The sequence below is a fragment of the Hydra vulgaris genome, chromosome 01 (assembly GCF_038396675.1).
Source record: "Hydra vulgaris chromosome 01, alternate assembly HydraT2T_AEP".
In the NCBI taxonomy this organism is placed as follows: domain Eukaryota; kingdom Metazoa; phylum Cnidaria; class Hydrozoa; order Anthoathecata; family Hydridae; genus Hydra; species Hydra vulgaris.
In genome coordinates this window covers 45221656-45241586 of record NC_088920.1, presented here as the reverse complement: position 1 = coordinate 45241586, position 19931 = coordinate 45221656, and the positions used below count along the sequence as shown (strand labels likewise).

The window sequence follows — 19931 nt, the reverse complement described above, 5'->3', positions numbered from 1 at the left end:
TGGCTATGCAACTTTTCCTGTTAACTCCTAATGAAAGTACATCTCTAAAACTGAGTTTAATGGTTCTGAGGTCGGCTGGTAGTAAGGTTTCCTGAACTCTGTGGTTGCTCTCTGAGAGGCTGATTCCATAAACAGCTGAAAAATATCAGAGTATTAACAGTGCCATATTGTGCATGGATATTGTCCCTGTTAAAGCTTTTGGTGCACATTGTCGAGGCTACTTATAGACCACTATGTTATGACTTAGGGTTAATTAGCAAGACTGAGACAATTGCATAGCTCATTGCTTAAGAGGCCATGCAATGTCTATGAATGAGTCATATTTCCTTTAAACTTAAATAATGTCAAATATAACTCAAAACACTAAACATAAAAAACCAGCCCGACTATCTAACCGTTTTAATATATTTTTACAAATATCCGTGGTCTGCTAAGCAACCTTCTATCAGTTCAATCTTGACAGTTGCAAAATTTACTAAAATTGCTTGCTCTTAGTGAGACCAATTTTAGTTCTACAATTCCTTATTCAGATCTCAGTATTGAAGGGTACTATCCTTTGATTCTCAAAGACACCAATAGTCACATGCTTGGCCTGGGGGTATACAAGCGCAATAATTTACCTATTTGTTGTAAAATCAGGTTCGAATCCTTTAACCAACTTTATATGCTTCCGCTAAGCACATCTTCACTCTATTTTCTCTTTACTTATTACTCTTTCTTTTTATTGTTCTAATTTTTCCTAAGCTTGCATCTTTATAGAGTGATCCGATTGACTATGCTCACTTTTGTTTACCCTGTACCAATATTGTTGTCGTTCGTGATTTAAATGCTCATCAAACAGAAAAGCTTGGCCCTTATGCTGCTGACCCTGCTGGCAATAAAAACTATAACTTCTGCATTTCTAAATTTCTTCCACATATAGTTAACTTTGTTACTCGTTATCATGACAACTCCAATCATTTACCGTCACTCCTTGATTTATGTCTTTTCTCTGATACTAGCTTGTGTTCAGTTTCTCCTTTTTCTCCCTTAGGCAGTTATGATCATGCAATGATTTCTTTAAATCTTTCATCTCGAACTTCCATTTTGGACTCATCCTATCATTGCACTAATTACTACATAAAGCTGACTGGGATTCTTTTATTAACTTTCTTCGAGACGGTCCTTGGGGTGATGTATTTTCTCTCTCAGCTGAAAAATACCGTTTTTACGTAAACTCCCGAAATCAGGAAGGACTGGAAATTTTTATTCAATCTTGTCAGTTCCAAGTCAAGCCTCATTCTACTACATGGTTTTTACCATCTTGTGAAGCTGCTATATCTAATTGTAATCATTTTTTTAAATATTTTTCAAAAGAATTACTCTCTTAAGAAAAAGCGGTTATCTATTATTGCGAGAAATTTATAGGTCTAACAAACCATTTCTCATTCATGGGACTGATGTTACTAAATCTCCCAAGGATAAGGCTGAACTATTTGCAAAGAACTTTTTTTAAATTCGACTCTTTAATCTTATGGCCATTCTCTTCCTTCCATTCCAATCAAAGAGGTTAACCCATTGTTAGACATTCAAATCATTCCAGCTTCCGTTGCTAAAGTCGTATCTCAATTAAACTCTTCTACGGCTTGTGGTCCAGACAATATACCTGTTGCAGTCTTAAAAAATTGTTCTTCAGAACTCTCTTTCATTCTCTCTAAAGTATTTGATAGATGCTTGAGTAAGTCTTGTTTTCCTGCCTGCTGGAAAACGGCATCTGTTATTTCCAATCTTCAAAACCTCTGGAGATCATTCTGATTCCTCCGATTATCGTCCGATCAGTCTTTTTTCCGTTATTAGCAAGATTTTTGAGTCTTTGATAAACAAATTTTTCACATCCCATCTTGAGTCAAATAACTTGCTGTCAGACAGTTAATACGGTTTCCAATTCTCTCGCTCTACGGTTGAATTACTAACTGCTGTGACTGAAAGATTTTATATTGCATTAGACGGAGGCTGAGAGGCAAGGGATATTGCTCTTGCATATCTAAGGCTTTTAATAAAGTTCGGCATGCTGGTCTTCTCAATAAACTTATTTCAATTTTTGGCTTAACAAAACTTAGCTAAACTTACTTTTTTTTCTCTTTTCTACAAATACTATAGTGGTCGCAGCTTAAAGGAGCTTCCATCTCTTATTTCATTAACTTAAACTCATTCTCGCTTGAATCTTCATTCAGCAAAGTCTCATTTTTTTACTGTATCTGTCCCTGCCTTGTCTTAAAACTTTCATTCGTCAAGATTTTTTTCCAGCACATCAACCCTTTGGAAGTCTCTCCCATCTTTATGTTTTCCTTACTCATACAACCTTTAACTTTTTAAGTCTTCTGTCAACCTTTTCCTTTCTTTATAACTATGTTATTACGTTTTTTTTAGTAACTCCCAATTTAATAGGGATTGCTTGCAGCCTTGTTAGGAGTGAATCAAAGTAAATAAAAATGAAAAAAGTAAAAATATCTATCTATCTATATAAAGATCGATTTGCTTGTGCCAAACCATTTTTATTTCAAATGAAAATTCCTAATATTTATCAGCTGAATATTTTTAATCTACTTTGTTTTATGCACAAATGTAAAACTCCTGTTTTTTTTTATAATCTATATACCTTAAAAGATAAAAATAAGTATAACTTAAAAAATGATAATCTAATTCGGCAACCTTTTTCTTTAACTAATTTTGGAAAGTCATGTATTTCATTTTGAAGAGCTTTTCTTTGGAACTAAACAGTTTTGAAAAATTTTGATTTTTCCCATGAATGGAATTATCTTTTATTCAAGAAAAAACTAAAAGAAATTATTTTATCTTTTGAAGACAAATTCTTCTGAAAATGAATATGAAGCTTATTACATAAGGTAATATACAGTAGCGTGCAAAATTAACCAGACAAGAGCATAACTTGAGATAACTTTATAATGAAAAGTCCAATTTCTTTCTAATTTTCACTGAAAAGTCAAAAAATTGATTACAAATCTAAAAACAAATGAATTTTTACTAAATCGAAGCAATCTAATCTTAAAAGTTCATTTAATTAAAATTTCCGCGTGCGAAAGTAAAAAAAAACTTGAATTAGATTTTTTTAAATTGAAAATACTTTATTTTAAAGTAAATTGCTTTAGCACTTTGTCGGGAAGCCCTTAGCATTAATTACTGCTTGACAGTGACAAGGAATTGAGTCCACCAGCTTCATAGTCACAATAATTTTTTTTTTTCGCATTTTCTTGTTTCAGAATATTCAATAAATTAAATTTACTTGCTGATTTTCAACCTGAAATTCGTTAATCTATGTGTTTCCATAGATGTTCAATAGAATTAAGGTCAGGAATTCCATTAATTGAATATTTTTGTTTTTGAAAAAGTCTTTTATAAGGGTTGAAGTGTCTTTTGAGTCATTATCCTGCTGAAATATCCATCCTCGAGCCCTGAAAAATGTCCCACGCAAAATGCTGTCTTGGTAAATGCTGAAATTAAAGACCTTTATAATGAAAAATGTGGTGTTGACGCAATCTAACGTCTTTTGAGTCTGGTCTGCAAATCTACTTAGAAGACGTCCAACAAAGAAACTTTTTTATAATAAGTCAATTATAATAGATATAAGTAAACAAAATATAAAACATAGTGGTAAATCGGATAACAACTAAACGTAGCAAATATTAAAATATAAAGTATATAAATCTGCAGTATATAAATAATAATATTAACTCTGATATATTAAAATGTTAGAGTTAATTTTTAATATTTACAAATATTATTTACTACGTTTGTTGTTTTAATGTAAAACATTAAATAAATAGGTTGATATTGGCTAAATAAACAAAAACAAAACGTCTCTTTTTGCCCCGCAACATGTTGGCCTCAAAATTAGGTAACTTCCTGACATTTTTGTAATAGAAACAAATTTTCAATATATGGAAATGATACAACAATGCCTAAAAATGATACTAAAACACAAGCAATGAATATAAAAGTTTTTCCGTTCCGTGAGATTTTTTTTTTAGATCTTCGCTTTCAACAAGTCTGCAAGCAATCACTATTAGAGTTGGAAATTAATTGAAATGAAAAGATGAAGTTTATAGAGCAAGATAACGATTGAAAGATGACTCAAAAGATTACAAATTATATGAATCAGGAAAGCAAGATGAAGAAAGCTATTTTCAAAGAACTGGTGTTCGAGTAAAAAAACTAGACAAATAAGAGTTTTTCGAACACTTTACAACAGTCACAGAAAAAGGATGAGACTTAATTTAATGATGAATAACACGATAATTAATTTTAGAAGATGGCACAAGATAAGCTAGCTCTTTAAAGCAGTGCCCATTATGGTATTTTTGGAAAAAAAGAAAGAGAAGCAAATTACAACGACGTGATAATGGTTGGAGGTTGGCTGCAAGAGCAGGTTAAACTATTTTTACAATGCTTTTTTGCACCTTGTCCAAAAGAGAAAGAGCATCATTGGAAGATCCTCCCCTGTTATGGCAACTGTATTTCATACAAGGACGGATATGATATTTAAAGAGATAAAGGATAGAATCCGGAGTATGAAAGTGTCGAGCACGATAAAGAGATTCAACCTTAGAAGATACTTATTTTGAAATTGATTTGATACATGGTTTCCAAGAAAGATCGGAAGAAAGAGATCAAAAAATATTAAGATATATTATAACTCTTTGCTTTAATGTTTTAGATACACTTATAACCCAGTTAGATAACTTTAGAAAATTTAATGAATTTAGTAACACAGTTACATAACTTGATAACATTAATCCGTCAAAATTATCTGAGGAAAATACAAATTCATACAGAAGTTTATTTAAAATTTACAGTAACGACATGGCATTGAAAAAGCAGTTGGAGAGTACAATACTTTTAAAGATATGTATGTATCAATATCTTTATCACTGATGACTGAACTACAAATGAAGGACGTACATGTCTTTTAATTGAAAAATCAATAGGAATATCCCATTGGTTTTTTAATTAAATGGTAAAAGTTGTATCTCTAAATATAGGTAATTAAGTTCAGGAAAACCAAATCTTGACATAGTTAGTCTGTGGGAGTGGTCAGAACCGCTCAGGTGATTATTTTAGGAGTGGCTAAGAGTGATTCTGGAATGTCCCAATGGTTTTTCAATTAGGTGGAACAATTCTATGTCTAATTATAGGTAATTGAGATTGGGGAAATCAAGTCTGGGCATGTTTGGTTTCCAGGAGTAGTTTTGATCGCACAGGTAGGTGAGGTCATGGGTTGTCAAGACGGTATTTTCTTAAATTTTATTTATTTTATGTACTTAATTTCTTTGATATTGTGAGCAATACGTTCAATAAAATTGAACTTTATAAAGTCATAATTTTATATAATTTTATAAAGTTGTTTACATTAAAAATCAAAAGGCGTTTAAAATAAAACGTGTTTTATTGTCAGTATTAGCGGGGTATATATATATATATATGTATATATTATATATATATATATATATATATATATATATATATATATATATATATATATATATATATATATATATATATATATATATATATATATTCGATTACAATTTATTTAACCATAAAATATAAAAGTTTACAATAATATTTTATAAACTTACCTAAATAAGGTTAGGTGTCACTCATATAGTTAAAAACTAGTCAATGGAGTGACACCTAAAATAAAAAAAATAACAAATAAAACACAGAAAAAATTATAAATAAGAAAAAAAAAATTAAAAAGAAAAAAAGAAAGAAAGGAAAATGAAGCACTAATAAATAAAGATGATATTAATAATTGCAATAATAATATAATAAAAATAATAATATTAATAATAATGTGAATAAAAAAACAAATAGTAAGTATGTATATATATATATATATATATATATATATATATATATATATATATATATATATATATATATATATATCTCACAATTTCATAATTTTTGTGAGGGTTCGGTTATGCCTCAAATTGGGGGCAAAACCGTTTTTTTTACCAAGTGTACTTTTTTTGTATTAGCATTTTTAAAAACCGTTTTATTTTTTTCTTAATTGCAGCTATTTAAAGCCTAATAATGCGGTTATTGAAATAAATTGTTAAAAAGACACATTTCGCTTTTATTTTTATATAACCTATATCAATCCAAACGTTATGGGAGCGGTTATGCCCTCACTTCTCCACATCAAAGCAACCTATATAATGCCCCCACTTCCCCAAAGCATGTAACTTTTATATATATATATATATATATATATATATATATATATATATATATATATATATATATATATATATATATATATATATATATGTGTGTGTTTTTAAAACCAGTTTTACAATAAAATTTAAATGCAATAAAGTATTATTCAATTATTTGTGTATGTTTATAGAGATGTTTTGGAGTTAAGTTTAAAAAAACCGGAGTAAAAAAACAAGTTTTTAGAAATTCAAAGTTTCTTGGATAATGAAAACGTTGTTGTTCCCCGTGGCCTTCTACTGGAAAGTAAAGAAGATTTGGAGGGGCAAAACCAGAAGTTGCAGATAAAATCTAAGATGGCTCTCTATGTAATTCAAAATTAGTTTGTATATGATTACGTTTCTACCAATGTACAGGTTGCATTTAAAATAGTAACTATTGTTTCGTAAGATCAAAGATAAGATTTTTATAAGTCTTACAATTTTAATTTATCAAAAGTAAGAGTATACATATTCATTTAGTAAGAGATATTTTATAAAACCTTAACTTTATAATACCGCATTACATTTCCTTTACCTTTGAAAAAATAGTTCAAATAAATGATTATTATATATTATTAAATCTATCAAATATATGATTACTATATATGATAAATAAAAAAAGTTGTAATATGCCACATTATTTGTTTTTAGGTTGAACATCTGCGTTCTCTTGGTGGTAAAGTTGAGCGTCCAAAATATATACGACGCGTATTGGCTGCCGTGTTTTAAAAAAATTCTGGGGGTTTTATGCAGTCATAACGGATCTTCAAGTAAGATGATAGCAATTAAAATGGGGAAGATTAAGTTGTAAAGTTATCATTTTTTGATATAAATTACACTTACTTTGTATTTTAACTGCATATAGAAGTTTGTCTTGAACCTTTATGCATATTGCTCTTGGTTATCATATACACATATTTTCAAAACTGCTAACCAGTTGTTGTAATTCTTAATTTGTAAAGCGTAACTCTATGGTAAAGTTTGCGTGTTTCATAGTTTAAGTATTTTATAATCGGTTATTATTGTTAATGTGTTTCTATGGTTTAATGTGTAGCTGTTAATGTGTTTATACGGGTTTTAATGTGAATTGTTGTGGTTCTGTGATTGTATATAAATTGTAGTTAGAGTTTATAAAAGATAAAAAAAACTTGAAAATGGTTTAAAAATAATTTAAATTAACAAAAAATATAAAGATTTTTTTAAGTCAATATATATTTTATTCTTTTAGCGACAGTAAGAATTTAGTATCCAAATTCTAAGGATCAAGACTCCGGTTATTTCAAAATCGTTTCAAGATCGCTTCAATATCGTTTCAAGTATAATGATTAAAAATTTGTTTATTTTGTGTATTCAACTAAGTTATCTTTAAATAAAACAATACTTTTTGTGGACAGTAGTACTATTTGACTGATAAAATCTGATATACAACTTTTATATGTGTACCGAACAATATCAAAAAAACTGATATCGGTCCGAACCAAGAGAAAAAACTCGATGTTCACAAAGCTTGGTGTAACAAAATATGTTAATATAGACGTAGAGAAGGTGCTGATAATTTTGAAACAATGAAATACACTAAAGTGCGGGAGTTTCACTTTAGGCCTTAGGAGATAAAAATTAGTTGCAGTAAAAAATCTTAAAAAAAAGAAATGAAGTTTAAAGCTTGTGCTTATTTAAGACAACACAAAAAAAATTACCTTTAAAATCTCCATGCAAAATAACCATATAATAAGATCTTGACACAATAGATTTTGGTGTCTTGAACTAGCAAGTAAAATTTAAATAAAAAAAAGTCATGTTAATACCGAGAAGGCACGCAACGTTTTATTCACGTTTCAATCACGTGTATTTTAGGTGACTTCGTGTATTTTAGGTGACTTGAAAGTTACGTGCCAAAATATCTCAGCTTTCGGAACATTTTTTATTCTCAAAAAAACCTGGCATAAGAAATGTGAAATAATATTTTTTATTATATTTATTATTTTTTTATAGTATAGTTTTTGTATTCATTATATTAGTTATAATTATTTACTGCTATGATAATATAATTAATTTTTATTGTAGTATTATCATAATTAAAAAAAAAAAAAATTGGTCTATATAATATCTTATAACGCAATGCATGTAAAACAGAACAATATATTTTAAGTTGTAATATCTAATATCCGAATTATATCAAACTAAGTTAAATAAATTAGTACCAAGCGTCCCTGTTTGCCACACAAATAAGATTAAACTCAAATACAAGGTATGCTTTTTTTCTACTTTATGATATAATATTTTAGACTGGCGAATTTTTCCATTTTGTTTACTTAATTTAGTACGAAATAAGTTATGTTATAACGAATTTAATATTAAATTAAGTAAGCTACATGGACAAATAATAAGTTCTAGCAGAACTTATTCTTGATTCTTGAGCAATAATAATGTCTCTAGAACTTCTGCATACATTATTACTCAAGAGTCGTTTAGATAAAAACCCAAAATAGATTTTCTTATATTATTTGGTTTTTATCAACAAGGTTAAAGAATTTATCCAAAATAATATCAATAAATAAATGTGTTATGCTATTTATTATTGATATATGTATATATTATTATTAAATACTTAATCTTTTTATAATATATGACATCTTGATCTCATGCTTTACTTGTTAAAAAATGTTAATACTTATTTATTTCCTTTTTTTATATTATTTAAATATTATATAGTGAATATATATATATTCGAGTTATATGAAAATATTATTATATATATTATATGACTTTTATTACTATTGTTATTATGTACAATATAAAACAGGTTATTAACGCGGATTTGTTCGATGTTTTCCCCACAAAAAGATGATTATGATGCTATTGTATTTGAAACTGCATTTTATTTATCTTTCAATGTTGACGACCTTTCAATATGTAAAGCAAGTTTCTCTCAAGTATAGAATTGCTTTTTTAAAAATTGTTTAATGGTTTAGATCAAAAAAATAGAAACACCAGAAAATCTTGTTGCTAAAACAGTTGGTGACTCGCCATATAAGATTTGTATTAAAAATTTGTGATTTAAGATGATTATTTAATAATCATATTATTATTTAAGTTTTTATTAGTTTCTTTTTAGCTAAATTTGGTGTGTAAATTTGGTATTGGAGAAAATATTGACTTATTTATTAGATAAAGTTTGATGCGTGCTCTTACCCGGTTTCCTTCTTCACATTTCAATCATGTATATTTTAGGTGACCTTGTCCAGGTGAAAATTTTACTTGATTAAAACGTGAAAGTTACGTTGCCAAAATATTGTGTATTTTGGAACTTTTTTTATTCATAATAAAAACCTGTGATTAGAATCTTGGAAAGATATTCTTTATTTTATTTACTATTTTTTTATAATTTAGTTTCAGGGATTATCTTATTCGGGATATTCCCGGAATACCAGATATTTTTCTGAAGTTTATCTTTTTCCAATTATCCGAAAAGTTTTCCATACATACAACTTATATTACAACATATAACAAGTATATATTATTCATCTATTTGTTTTTATGTTGTTTTAGTCATCATTCATACAAACATTAAGAAAAGTTTTAAAAAAATTGAGAAACAACTTGGCTGAATGCAAAATTAAGGGAAAAATGAGGGGAAAAGTATTCTGAATTTTTTCAGGATATTTTCCATAAACAATATTCCGGATATTTTAAATATAATGATTACATGAAATATATAGTTTATATATTCATTATTGTAATTACTTTTTATTTTAATTTTATAATAATGTAATTATTTTGCATTGTAATTTTATAATAATTAATTAAAAAAGTAGGGCATAAGATATCTTATAACGTCGCAATGCATTTTTGACAAAAATAAAATTTCACATATATAATATTTTATCCAAACATATTATATTATCTTATAACTAAGTTTTATCAATTTAGGTTTAATAAATATATTATAAAGCTTAGTTCAAAATTGTGTAACGTTATGGCAGATAATTCTCATATTGCAACACGCAAAAGATCAAACCCTACTGCAAGGTATACTTTTTTTTCTACCATATTGTATATTATTTTAGACTGTCAAATTTGTCGATGTAATTAATTTGGTAATAAATAAGTTATTATAACTTATTTAATATTAAATTTATTAAGCTACATGACAAATAATAAGTTCTGCATAAAATGATATTGACTAGGAAGACCCAATGGTATTGTTATGTTATTGCCTAGGAATATCATTCTCTAGTAAGACCCAATAACCTTTTAACTTTTAAAGTTTGAAAAATTTCACTTTTCCCTCTCTTTGTCTTCTTTTGTGATCGCACTCTGTAGTAAGAATTTGATTTAATTCATATCTTGTTGGAGAATGCAACTTGATTCTGAGTTGAATTTTCAGCACTCTGTATTTATTGGTGACCTAATTTGGCAATACTTTATTATACATATTTATTATACATATTAAAATCATGATATAAAATCCCCACTATAATGCTGTGTGGTTATGTGAAAACTATTACATTTTTATAAATTGTTTTAATTTTTGTGTGCATTCTAAAATGACATTTAATGCTGTTCAAAACTTTGTAGATTACTCATTTAAAGCAACTTTGTGGGCTGTCACCTTTGCATCTAGTGAGTTAATGTATGAGCAAGTTAATGCAGAAACAGATGCAAATATAAGAAGATGGAAAACAAAGAAAACAAATTATCATGTTATCACATAGTACACAGATGTTATCACATAAGGTGAGTACAGGTCTTTTTCTAATCACGCCCATCAGTTATTAACTTTATATATAGATATAGATATAGATAAATCTATAGATAGATATTAGATATAGATATATATAGATAAAAAATATTTTTTTAAATTTGTATTTTTTATTTTGTACTTCTTTTTTTTAATCATCTGTCGACTTTTTTGTTACATCTTTTTTTATTAAATACTTATTTACTTTTTTAGCAATCAGAGTATAAAATTAGAAGGCAAATGACTTTTATTTTTTTACACTGTATGTAGTATTGTTTTCTTAAAATTATTTGATGATTTAGATAAAAGAAAACAAATAACACACTAGAAAATCTTGTTGCCAAAAGTAGTTAGCAACTCTCAAAGTAAGATTTGTTTCAAAAGTTTGTGATTTAAGATAATTATTAAATAATCATTTTATTTAAGATTTTATTCGTTTCTTTTCAGCTAAATCTGATTCATTAGATAAAGTTTGATGCGTGCTCTTATAGAAGAAAATATCGACTGATTCGTTAGATTATGTTTGAAGCGTGCTTTTATGGGAGAATAGATATATAAGTTTGAAGTGTGCTCTTTGTGGATTGAAGCGTGCTTTTCGTAAGTTGCAGATCTACGACTTTATACTTATTACTTATTGGATATAAGGAGGATATTTTAACAAAAGTGCAGCTTTTATTACAAATTAAAAATTTTTTATGCCAAGAACTAATATACTGACTAATAAAACCATGTAATTTAATACGTATTAAATATTTCCTCGACGATAAGTTTTTTTTCTTTACACGAATCCAAACACTTATAATTGTAATTATAAAGCATAGTTATTGCTTAAATATTACGTGGCAAAATTAACGTAAAAAGCACGTGAAAAACACGTCCATAAATCACGTGAATTGGTCATTTCATGGGGACCAAAAAGTCACCTAATTGTCACGTGCCAAAATAACGTGAAATTCACGTTTTTGTCACGTCGCTGTGCCTACTGGGTAACAAGAATAGTTGGTCAATCGATAGTTGATCAATCATGTTTCACCTATAACCAGATATGCAAAATATGAATTTGTAAACAATACTTTGGGTAACTTTTCTTCAGAATGATGTTCAGGATGATAATACTTTATACTTTCACGTTTATTTCTAGGATTTAAATATTCAAATAAAATGCCAAAAATTTCTTATCTCATGCCAGTCAACGAGTTAAAACATTTATCGTCTTTTTTGTAACTAAAAATATTATTTTTTTAATTGGTCGTTGATTATTTTTAAACTTTTATATTCTTCAGGCAGTTTTCATAAACTACTACTAATCTTTTTTAAACGATTGTTTTTTTCGGATGGCAACAGCTTACAGTTTTCACAATTTTAACTATTTGTGAAATCCAGTAATGTATAAAGTTTTTTTATCGCTTAACTTAGTCGTGAACTCTGGCTAATTTACATGGAGATTTTCAAGGTAATTTTTCTTGTGTTGTCTTATATAAGCACAAGCTTTAAACTTCATTTCTTTTTTTTAAGATTTTTTACTGCAACTAATTTTTATCTCCTAAGGCCTAAAGTGAAACTCCCGCACTTTAGTGTGTTTCATTATTTCAAAATTATCAGCATCTTCTCTACATCTATATTAACATATTTTGTTACACCAAGCTTTGTGAACATCGAGTTTTTTCTCTTGGTTCGGACCGATATCAGTTTTTTTGATATTGTTATTATAAAATGAATTTCTGCACAATGATATACAGTAATACTTCCCTTATCCACTTTTTTTCAATATTAGTCTGATAATGCTAGAGTTAAAATAAGACATTTTAACTCTAGCATTATTTCATTTAGTACGAATTTAGTTTGTTTACAATTTTGTCCTTATTGGCCTCTTTTTGAAGCTGAGAAATCAGTTGCGCAAACGAATTAGAGAAAAGTCTATTAAGTGCAAATGCTCCAAAGTGTATGTCGGTGAATCAAAACTTCAAATAAGAACAAGGGTTCAACAACACCAAAAATTTTTGACTTAGGCAAGTTAAACCAGTCTGCATTAGCTTTGCATAAAGTAATTTGCGATGAGGATAATGAATGGGATAGGGCAGAAACACTTAAAGTCGAGGATAAAAAATTTGAAAGAAAAGTCCGTGAAGCCTTGGAAATACAAAAACATCGATGTTCTCCAATGTACGGTGGTATGAATTTGGACAATGGACAATATGTTAAAACAAATTTTTGGACTTCATTTTTTTCATACTTAAGCAAAAGAAGCCATTATAAAGGTGACGTCAAATTTAAAAATTTTTGTTGTTGTTATTTAACGGTCACAATTTTTTGTAATTATATGATATTACATGCTGATGATGCCGGTGCGTACAATCCGACGAAAATTTCAAATAATTTAAATTATTCAGTATTGAGAGAATTCGTATTATCTGATGTTTTAAATTAGTTTATATATATATACTCTCGTACAAGATGTCAACATTTAAATCATATATATATATATATATATATATATATATATATATATATATATATATATATATATATATATATATATATATATATATATATATATATATATATATATATAAGAATCTAAGTGATAACAAACATCATACTTTAGTACATCAAAAGCCCTTGACCTTCTAATATTGATTGGACCTATCTAATATTGACCTATCTAATATTGAATCCAATTTTTTCGTAAACAAACTAATTTTTCTTCACAAAACTAAACTTTTTTATTTATAAAAATAAAAACTTTTTGCATACATAAGGCCTTGTGAATAAAAAAATGCGCTTGCTTTTACTCAGTAATCGGTCAGTTTTACGTGAATAAAAACTTTAGCAGTTTTGCACAAATTTTATTCACGTAAATTTTCATTCATGTAAATTTTCATTCACGTAATTAAAATAAATAAAAATCATTTGACCTATTTAAACTACAGTTTTTCAAAATGAAAACGGCATTCTAGATAAGATGATGTAGTTTTCTCGCTTTCAACACAACGAGATGTTAAAAATCTAAATTTTTCGTAAACAAACTAATTTTTCTTTACAAAACTAAACTCTTTTATTTATGTAAATAAAAACTTTATGCATACATAAGGCTGTGTGAATAAAAAAAGCAATTGCTTTTACTTTGGTCAGTTTTACGTGAATAAAAACTGTAGTATTCACCCGGCCTATTCGTTACCCGGACTAATAATAAATCTTCTATTCCATAAACCATCTTTTTACACATGTTCACATAAAATTAGCACAATACAACAATTCACAAAAATGTAAATTAAAAAACCGTTTAAAAAAAAAAAAAAACAATTGAAGACATAAGTGGATGTCGCAAAAATACAAAATTCCACTTTTTTACACAAATAAAGGTGTTAAGTAACGCTCTTTCACATGAACATAATGACACCGCACAAAATGTGCTAAAATACGATTTTCACAGTGGATGAAGAAGTTATGTTACATATTAATTCACCCATAACACGATTTAACTCATGATATCTCAGTTCCATATTGGTGTAACATAACACCTTCATCCACTTATGTCTTCAATTACTAATAAAAAAAACTATTAATCGAAAATCACATAGTCGTCATAGAATGTTCCATAACTTTCAACAATAACCAGGGTTGCCAGATTTACTACTTTGTGGGCAAATTCGTAAATCTGGTCACCGCAAAAAAAGTCGATTAATCGGCAATTTAGCTTTGCTTGGTTTTTTTATTCCATAATTATTTTATTTCCTAATAACCATATATATAATAGTCATTGCTTACTATTAAATAGTTTATAGTTTACTATTAAAGAGCGCATAAAAAGAAGTTTTTATTTACTTAACAAGATAACTTGTTTTTATATTTCATTTTGGCAACTACTTGTTTTACAAGTACCGGTTTTTACATCCATTTAAAACAAACATGACATCCATTTAAAACAACCATGACATTCATTTAAAACAAACATGACATTCATTTAAAACAAACATGACATTCATTTAAAACAACCATGACATTCATTTAAAACAAACATGACATTCATTTAAAACAAACATGACATTCATTTAAAACAAACATGACATTCATTTAAAACAAACATGACATCCATTTAAAACAAACATGACATTCATTTAAAACAACCATGACATTCATTTAAAACAAACATGACATTCATTTAAAACAAACATGACATCCATTTAAAACAAACATGACATTCATTTAAAACAACCATGACATTCATTTAAAACAAACATGACATTCATTTAAAACAAACATGACATTCATTTAAAACAACCATGACATTCATTTAAAACATCGTGCCAATCAATTAAAACAATCGTGATTTTCAATAGAAACATTAAACGCATGCGCAATCTCAACATTCTATATTATTCGGAAAAAAAAAGGTTTTATTTTAATATATAATTTTTATTTTTTTTATTCAATTTCTGAAAATTATTTAAATATTTTTGTATTATTTAAAATAAAATGTTTATTTTCCAATTACTGTCGAGGTATGTCATCTGACCTAAGATGGGTGTGTAATAAATAGTTCGATAAGTTAACATTAGGAATAGATAAGCATGCCTCACGCATTCTTGTAATTAGTTCATTTCTTGCAGCTGGGGCCGTATTTCTTTGCACGTTATTATTAAGATAAAAAAAAATCTCTTCACACGGATTCGAAAATGGTGAATATGGTGACAAATATTTTATTTGAATGTTCTGAGCCCTCATCTCAACATTATGATGTATTCTGACATTATCCATCACCAGGGTGAATTCTTCCTCTGTCCCCAAAACTCGTACAACTTCATCAATATATTCTTGAAACAAAACTGTGTTCACTGACACACTGACAGCTTTGCAGTGAATAATACTTAAACCATTGACGGCTAATATCATAGAAACGTTACGCTGCCTAGGGCGAATGATCGGGTTTGGTGTTACTGCTCTTCTTGCCCATGAATGACTGCGAAACATGTGTAAATTAAATGGACTTTCATCAATAAAAACAATATTTCGATAGCGATGGATAGAAGAGACTAAAGTATACCACCTAACATATTCAATTCGAAGATTTTTTACAGCACTGTCGTTTCTTCTTTCATAAATTGGTCGAGTAATTTTATATGTGTATCCAAGATTGGTCACCCATCTCCAGACAATTTTAATCGATACATTTACATTTAAAGCATGTTTAATTTCAATTATAGTTGTCGTTGTGTTATCGTTTATAAGCTCTTCAATTCTTTTTCTAATCTCTTCATTATAAATTACGTGACGAGCACCACCCCTAGAACCAGGATGTGTTGAATTCGTTCGATCGTACCTTCTTAAAATTGATTGCATTGTGTTTCGATTAACTCTTGTTAACGATGAAGCTTCAGATTGAGTTTTTCCTTAATCAACGACTAGATTTACAACAACATCTCGCATGTTTAGGGAAACGGAAATTCGCTGCAATGAAGTTTCAGATTGAACTTTTCTTTGATGAACAACCAATCTCAAAACAAATTTTCTCGTGTTTTGGCAAACAGAATTTCGCTGCATGTTGTAATGAAAATCTAATATCCACATAAGCTAAATATTTTAATAGGAAATCATGGTTCTTTTAATTATCATCATGCATGCTTTAATTGAACTAATGTTCAATTAATTAATTAAAGTTTCATGGTTGTTTTGCCAATACAGTGCGTGTATAAAAAATATGTAAAAAATATGGTTTTGCATCCATTTAAAAGAAACATGACATCCATTTAAATTTAAAATAAATTCCATGAAATTAAAATAAATTAATATAATATTAATAAAAAGTAAATTTAAATAAATAAATATATAAATAAAACCTGTTGAGAATTGCGCATGAGAATGTTGAGATTGCGCATGCGTTAAATGTTTTAAATGAAAATCACGATTGTTGTAATTGATTGGCACGATGTTTTAAATGAATGTCATGGATGTTTTAAATGGATGTCATGTTTGTTTTAAATGGATGTAAAAGCCGGTAAGTAAGTAAGTTTACCGACAGTTTTAAAGTATGATGACATGATCTAAAAAAATCATCGGTACAACTTTATCCGATTTTCTTATTTAAGCCAATTAAATTTACATTTTCAAAATTAAACCAATTCAATCGTGGAGAATTTGGCCATATTTAGCCACATTTGGCCATTTCTGGATAATTTATTTCTGGCTACCGCATATCGCAAAATATTTGGCAACCCTGACAATAACATAAAAAGTGCTATAAAAAAAGATTTTAACAAGATTTAAATGATTAAAAATCCAAAACCGTTACTTATGCGACTTCTTCAGTTTTGTAAGCAAAATCTACGATTGAATATCATTTATAATAAAAAGCCTAGCACCTTCTGCGCTCAACTGAGCTCAAAAAAGTTGGTTGTAAATTTTTATCTATATATGAGAATGCAACTTAAAGTTGATCACATGCGCGGCATAGTGGCTAATTGTTTTCTGGTGTGTAAAGGTAAGTTTTTTTAAAAAAAAGGTTGCGCATTATAAGGGGTTTTATTGAAAAACACTTTTGAAAAAAGCAAATACAAAAAAATAAAATTTCATATTTTTTTATCTTATTTCAACATATGATATCAATGGACTAATATATACTGTTAAGAAACGAAAATGTTGTGAAATTCTCTTCTCATATTTCTATTTTATATAGTTTTTTCATTTTCATCAATATTTGAAAATCTAGCAATTTTCGTGGAAAATTAATATACTGAGCCCAAAATCACAGTTGGGGAAAAATTATATCAGTTTTAGAGTGTTGGGGGTCTCTATTTGGGCTTCCGATTTGAACATGTTCAGGTTCGAACGTTCGAACTTTTGTCATTTTTTAAGAGGTTCAAGATCGAACTTTTTTTCTCTAAAAGTTCGAAAATGTATATATATCAAAACTAGATTCTTTATTATAATTTTTTAACAGTTAAATCAAAACCTTTTTTAAACTGTGACTTTTTAAACAGTTTTCGTTATTCTTAATTTTATACTTTTTTTAAAAAGCAACGCACAGTGACTCAAAACAACAATTAACTGGTAATAAACCCCTCACAACTTTTCTATAAATTAAGACCCCTTTTTTAAAAAATATTAAATTGCAATAATTTTTTATTTCAAAAGTATAAATAATTTTTTGATAAAACTTTTATTTTGTATTTTATAGTAAAAAGAAGTGAAAATATTTGATATTATTTTCAAAGAAATCTGAAAAATGTGAGATTTTTATTTAACTAAAATAGAGTACTTGTAATTTAAATAAAAGTGTATATTTATTTTGAATATAATCTTTTGGCTCTATATATTTCAAATTTACTAAAAAGAAAAAAAAAGTCTGATTTTTTTGTTTAAGTTTAAAAACTTTTTTTAAAAAAAGGCAGTAAGTAATTGTATTTTTTTTGGTTTATATATCAACTAAAAAAATGTTCCACCGAGTTCCAAATATATATATATATATTTTCTAGTTAATTAACATTTCTGCTTTTAAAATATAAAGGGATTACTGCGGTCTCCTGCGGTATTGGAAGTTATTAAAGAAATACAAATGTTGTTAAACACTTAAAAACCTTGTTTTCCGCCATTTGAAAGTATTTTGTTATAATCAAAACAAATGAAAATGGCGGGAAACTTAATTTTAATTTTTTACTTGTATTACTTGCTCTAATATAGTTTTTAAATCATAAATATTAAATATAGTTTTAAAAAACGCGCTTTTGTCATCATATACTATTTAAAAGTTTGTTAAAATATTTATTGACAATTTTAAAGAACGATTTATTATTCGATAAGTACAACATGTTTGAAAAAGCTTAACCGAACAACTTTATTACTTCCTGTAATATAAAGTTAACTTAGTAATATAGTGTTTTTACAGGATGTAGCAATGTGACAATTGTTAAAGCCATAACAAAATAAAATTTTAAACAGTGTAAAGTAAAAAAATATATAATGTAATTTAAATGTTTCAGATATATTAGTTTTATTATATTGATTGTCCTTAAAAACAATAGCAATGAAAAGATTAGATCTTATCCCAAATATACGTGAATTAGGAGTGGATGAATTAAGATTATGGAAGGATTTACTTAATGAAATAAAAAATACTGAAGAAATTCGCAAAGAAAACTTAAATAAAGTAAAGGTTGCTTTAGTTATACTTATTTCAAAGGTGAAGAAAAAACTAAAACAATGTGGACGAAATTATGATGCATTTATACAAAAAGAAAATCATTGGCTTCAAAGAAATCTTATGAACAATAAAAATAGCCATTTTGGTTCTGGAAGGCCTCATAAATAATCGAGTGTTCTTGGAGAGCGAAGCAAAAGAAAAAAAATAAAAGAACTAGCCACTGAACATCATGAAACTCTATTTTTAGCTTTGCAAAAAGTGAAAATGCTGCTGGAGAAAAAAAAACAACCTCTATTTAAAAAACAGTATTTCTAATGTTTTAGAGATAGAAAAAGTTGACGAGACTTTGGATAAATCCTTTCCCAATGATATGAGTGTAGAGGAAGCTCTTGCGTTAAAAATGAACACTGATTTCAGCAATAAACAATATCAAATGATAAAAAACTCATCACTTGTACACAATGTACATATTTATCGAACCTTGCACGATATTTTTGAGGAAAAATTGAAATGCTATCCTGAGAATATTCATTTTTCTGAAATTTCTGCAAAGTGTACTCTTCAAAGCATGTTAGTTCACACTGTGAGTAGAATAACTGAAATGATTGATATGCCTAATTGTGGTCAAGGTAACGAAGTATTTGAAGTTTTATATGGAAAGATTGGCTTTGATGGAGAATCAAGCCAAAGTATTTATAAACAGAAATACGAGACAAGCAACACAAGTATAGAACTTAAAAGTGAAGTAAATCTTTTTTGTACAGCTTTTGTGCCTCTATTGCTCAAAGTATAA

The 19931-nt window shown here is 27.7% G+C and overlaps 1 protein-coding gene and 1 long non-coding RNA gene across 3 annotated transcripts; one reads left to right on the top strand and one right to left on the bottom strand.

Annotated features, from left to right (window-relative positions):
- The first annotated feature begins 8400 nt into the window (after window positions 1–8400).
- LOC136075368 (uncharacterized) lies at window positions 8401–11757 on the top strand. Of its 2 annotated transcripts, none has more exons than XR_010635870.1 (5): window positions 8401–8508; window positions 10191–10289; window positions 10839–10997; window positions 11304–11366; window positions 11449–11757. It is a non-coding gene; the product is annotated as an uncharacterized LOC136075368 (long non-coding RNA). The 2 variants fall into 2 exon arrangements; XR_010635871.1 differs by lacking the exon at window positions 8401–8508 and adding an exon at window positions 9349–9505.
- Window positions 11758–15492: 3735 nt separating this feature from the next.
- Window positions 15493–16341, bottom strand: LOC136074445 (uncharacterized). The gene has a single exon (XM_065786761.1). The coding sequence runs from the start codon at window positions 16339–16341 to the stop codon at window positions 15493–15495; it is 849 nt and encodes a 282-aa protein (XP_065642833.1).
- Window positions 16342–19931: the final 3590 nt, after the last annotated feature.

Bases quoted from the DNA above. Each gene is read 5' to 3' on its own strand.
- LOC136074445 (XM_065786761.1), bottom strand. From the start codon at position 16,341: ATGCAATCAATTTTAAGAAGGTACGATCGAACGAATTCAACACATCCT.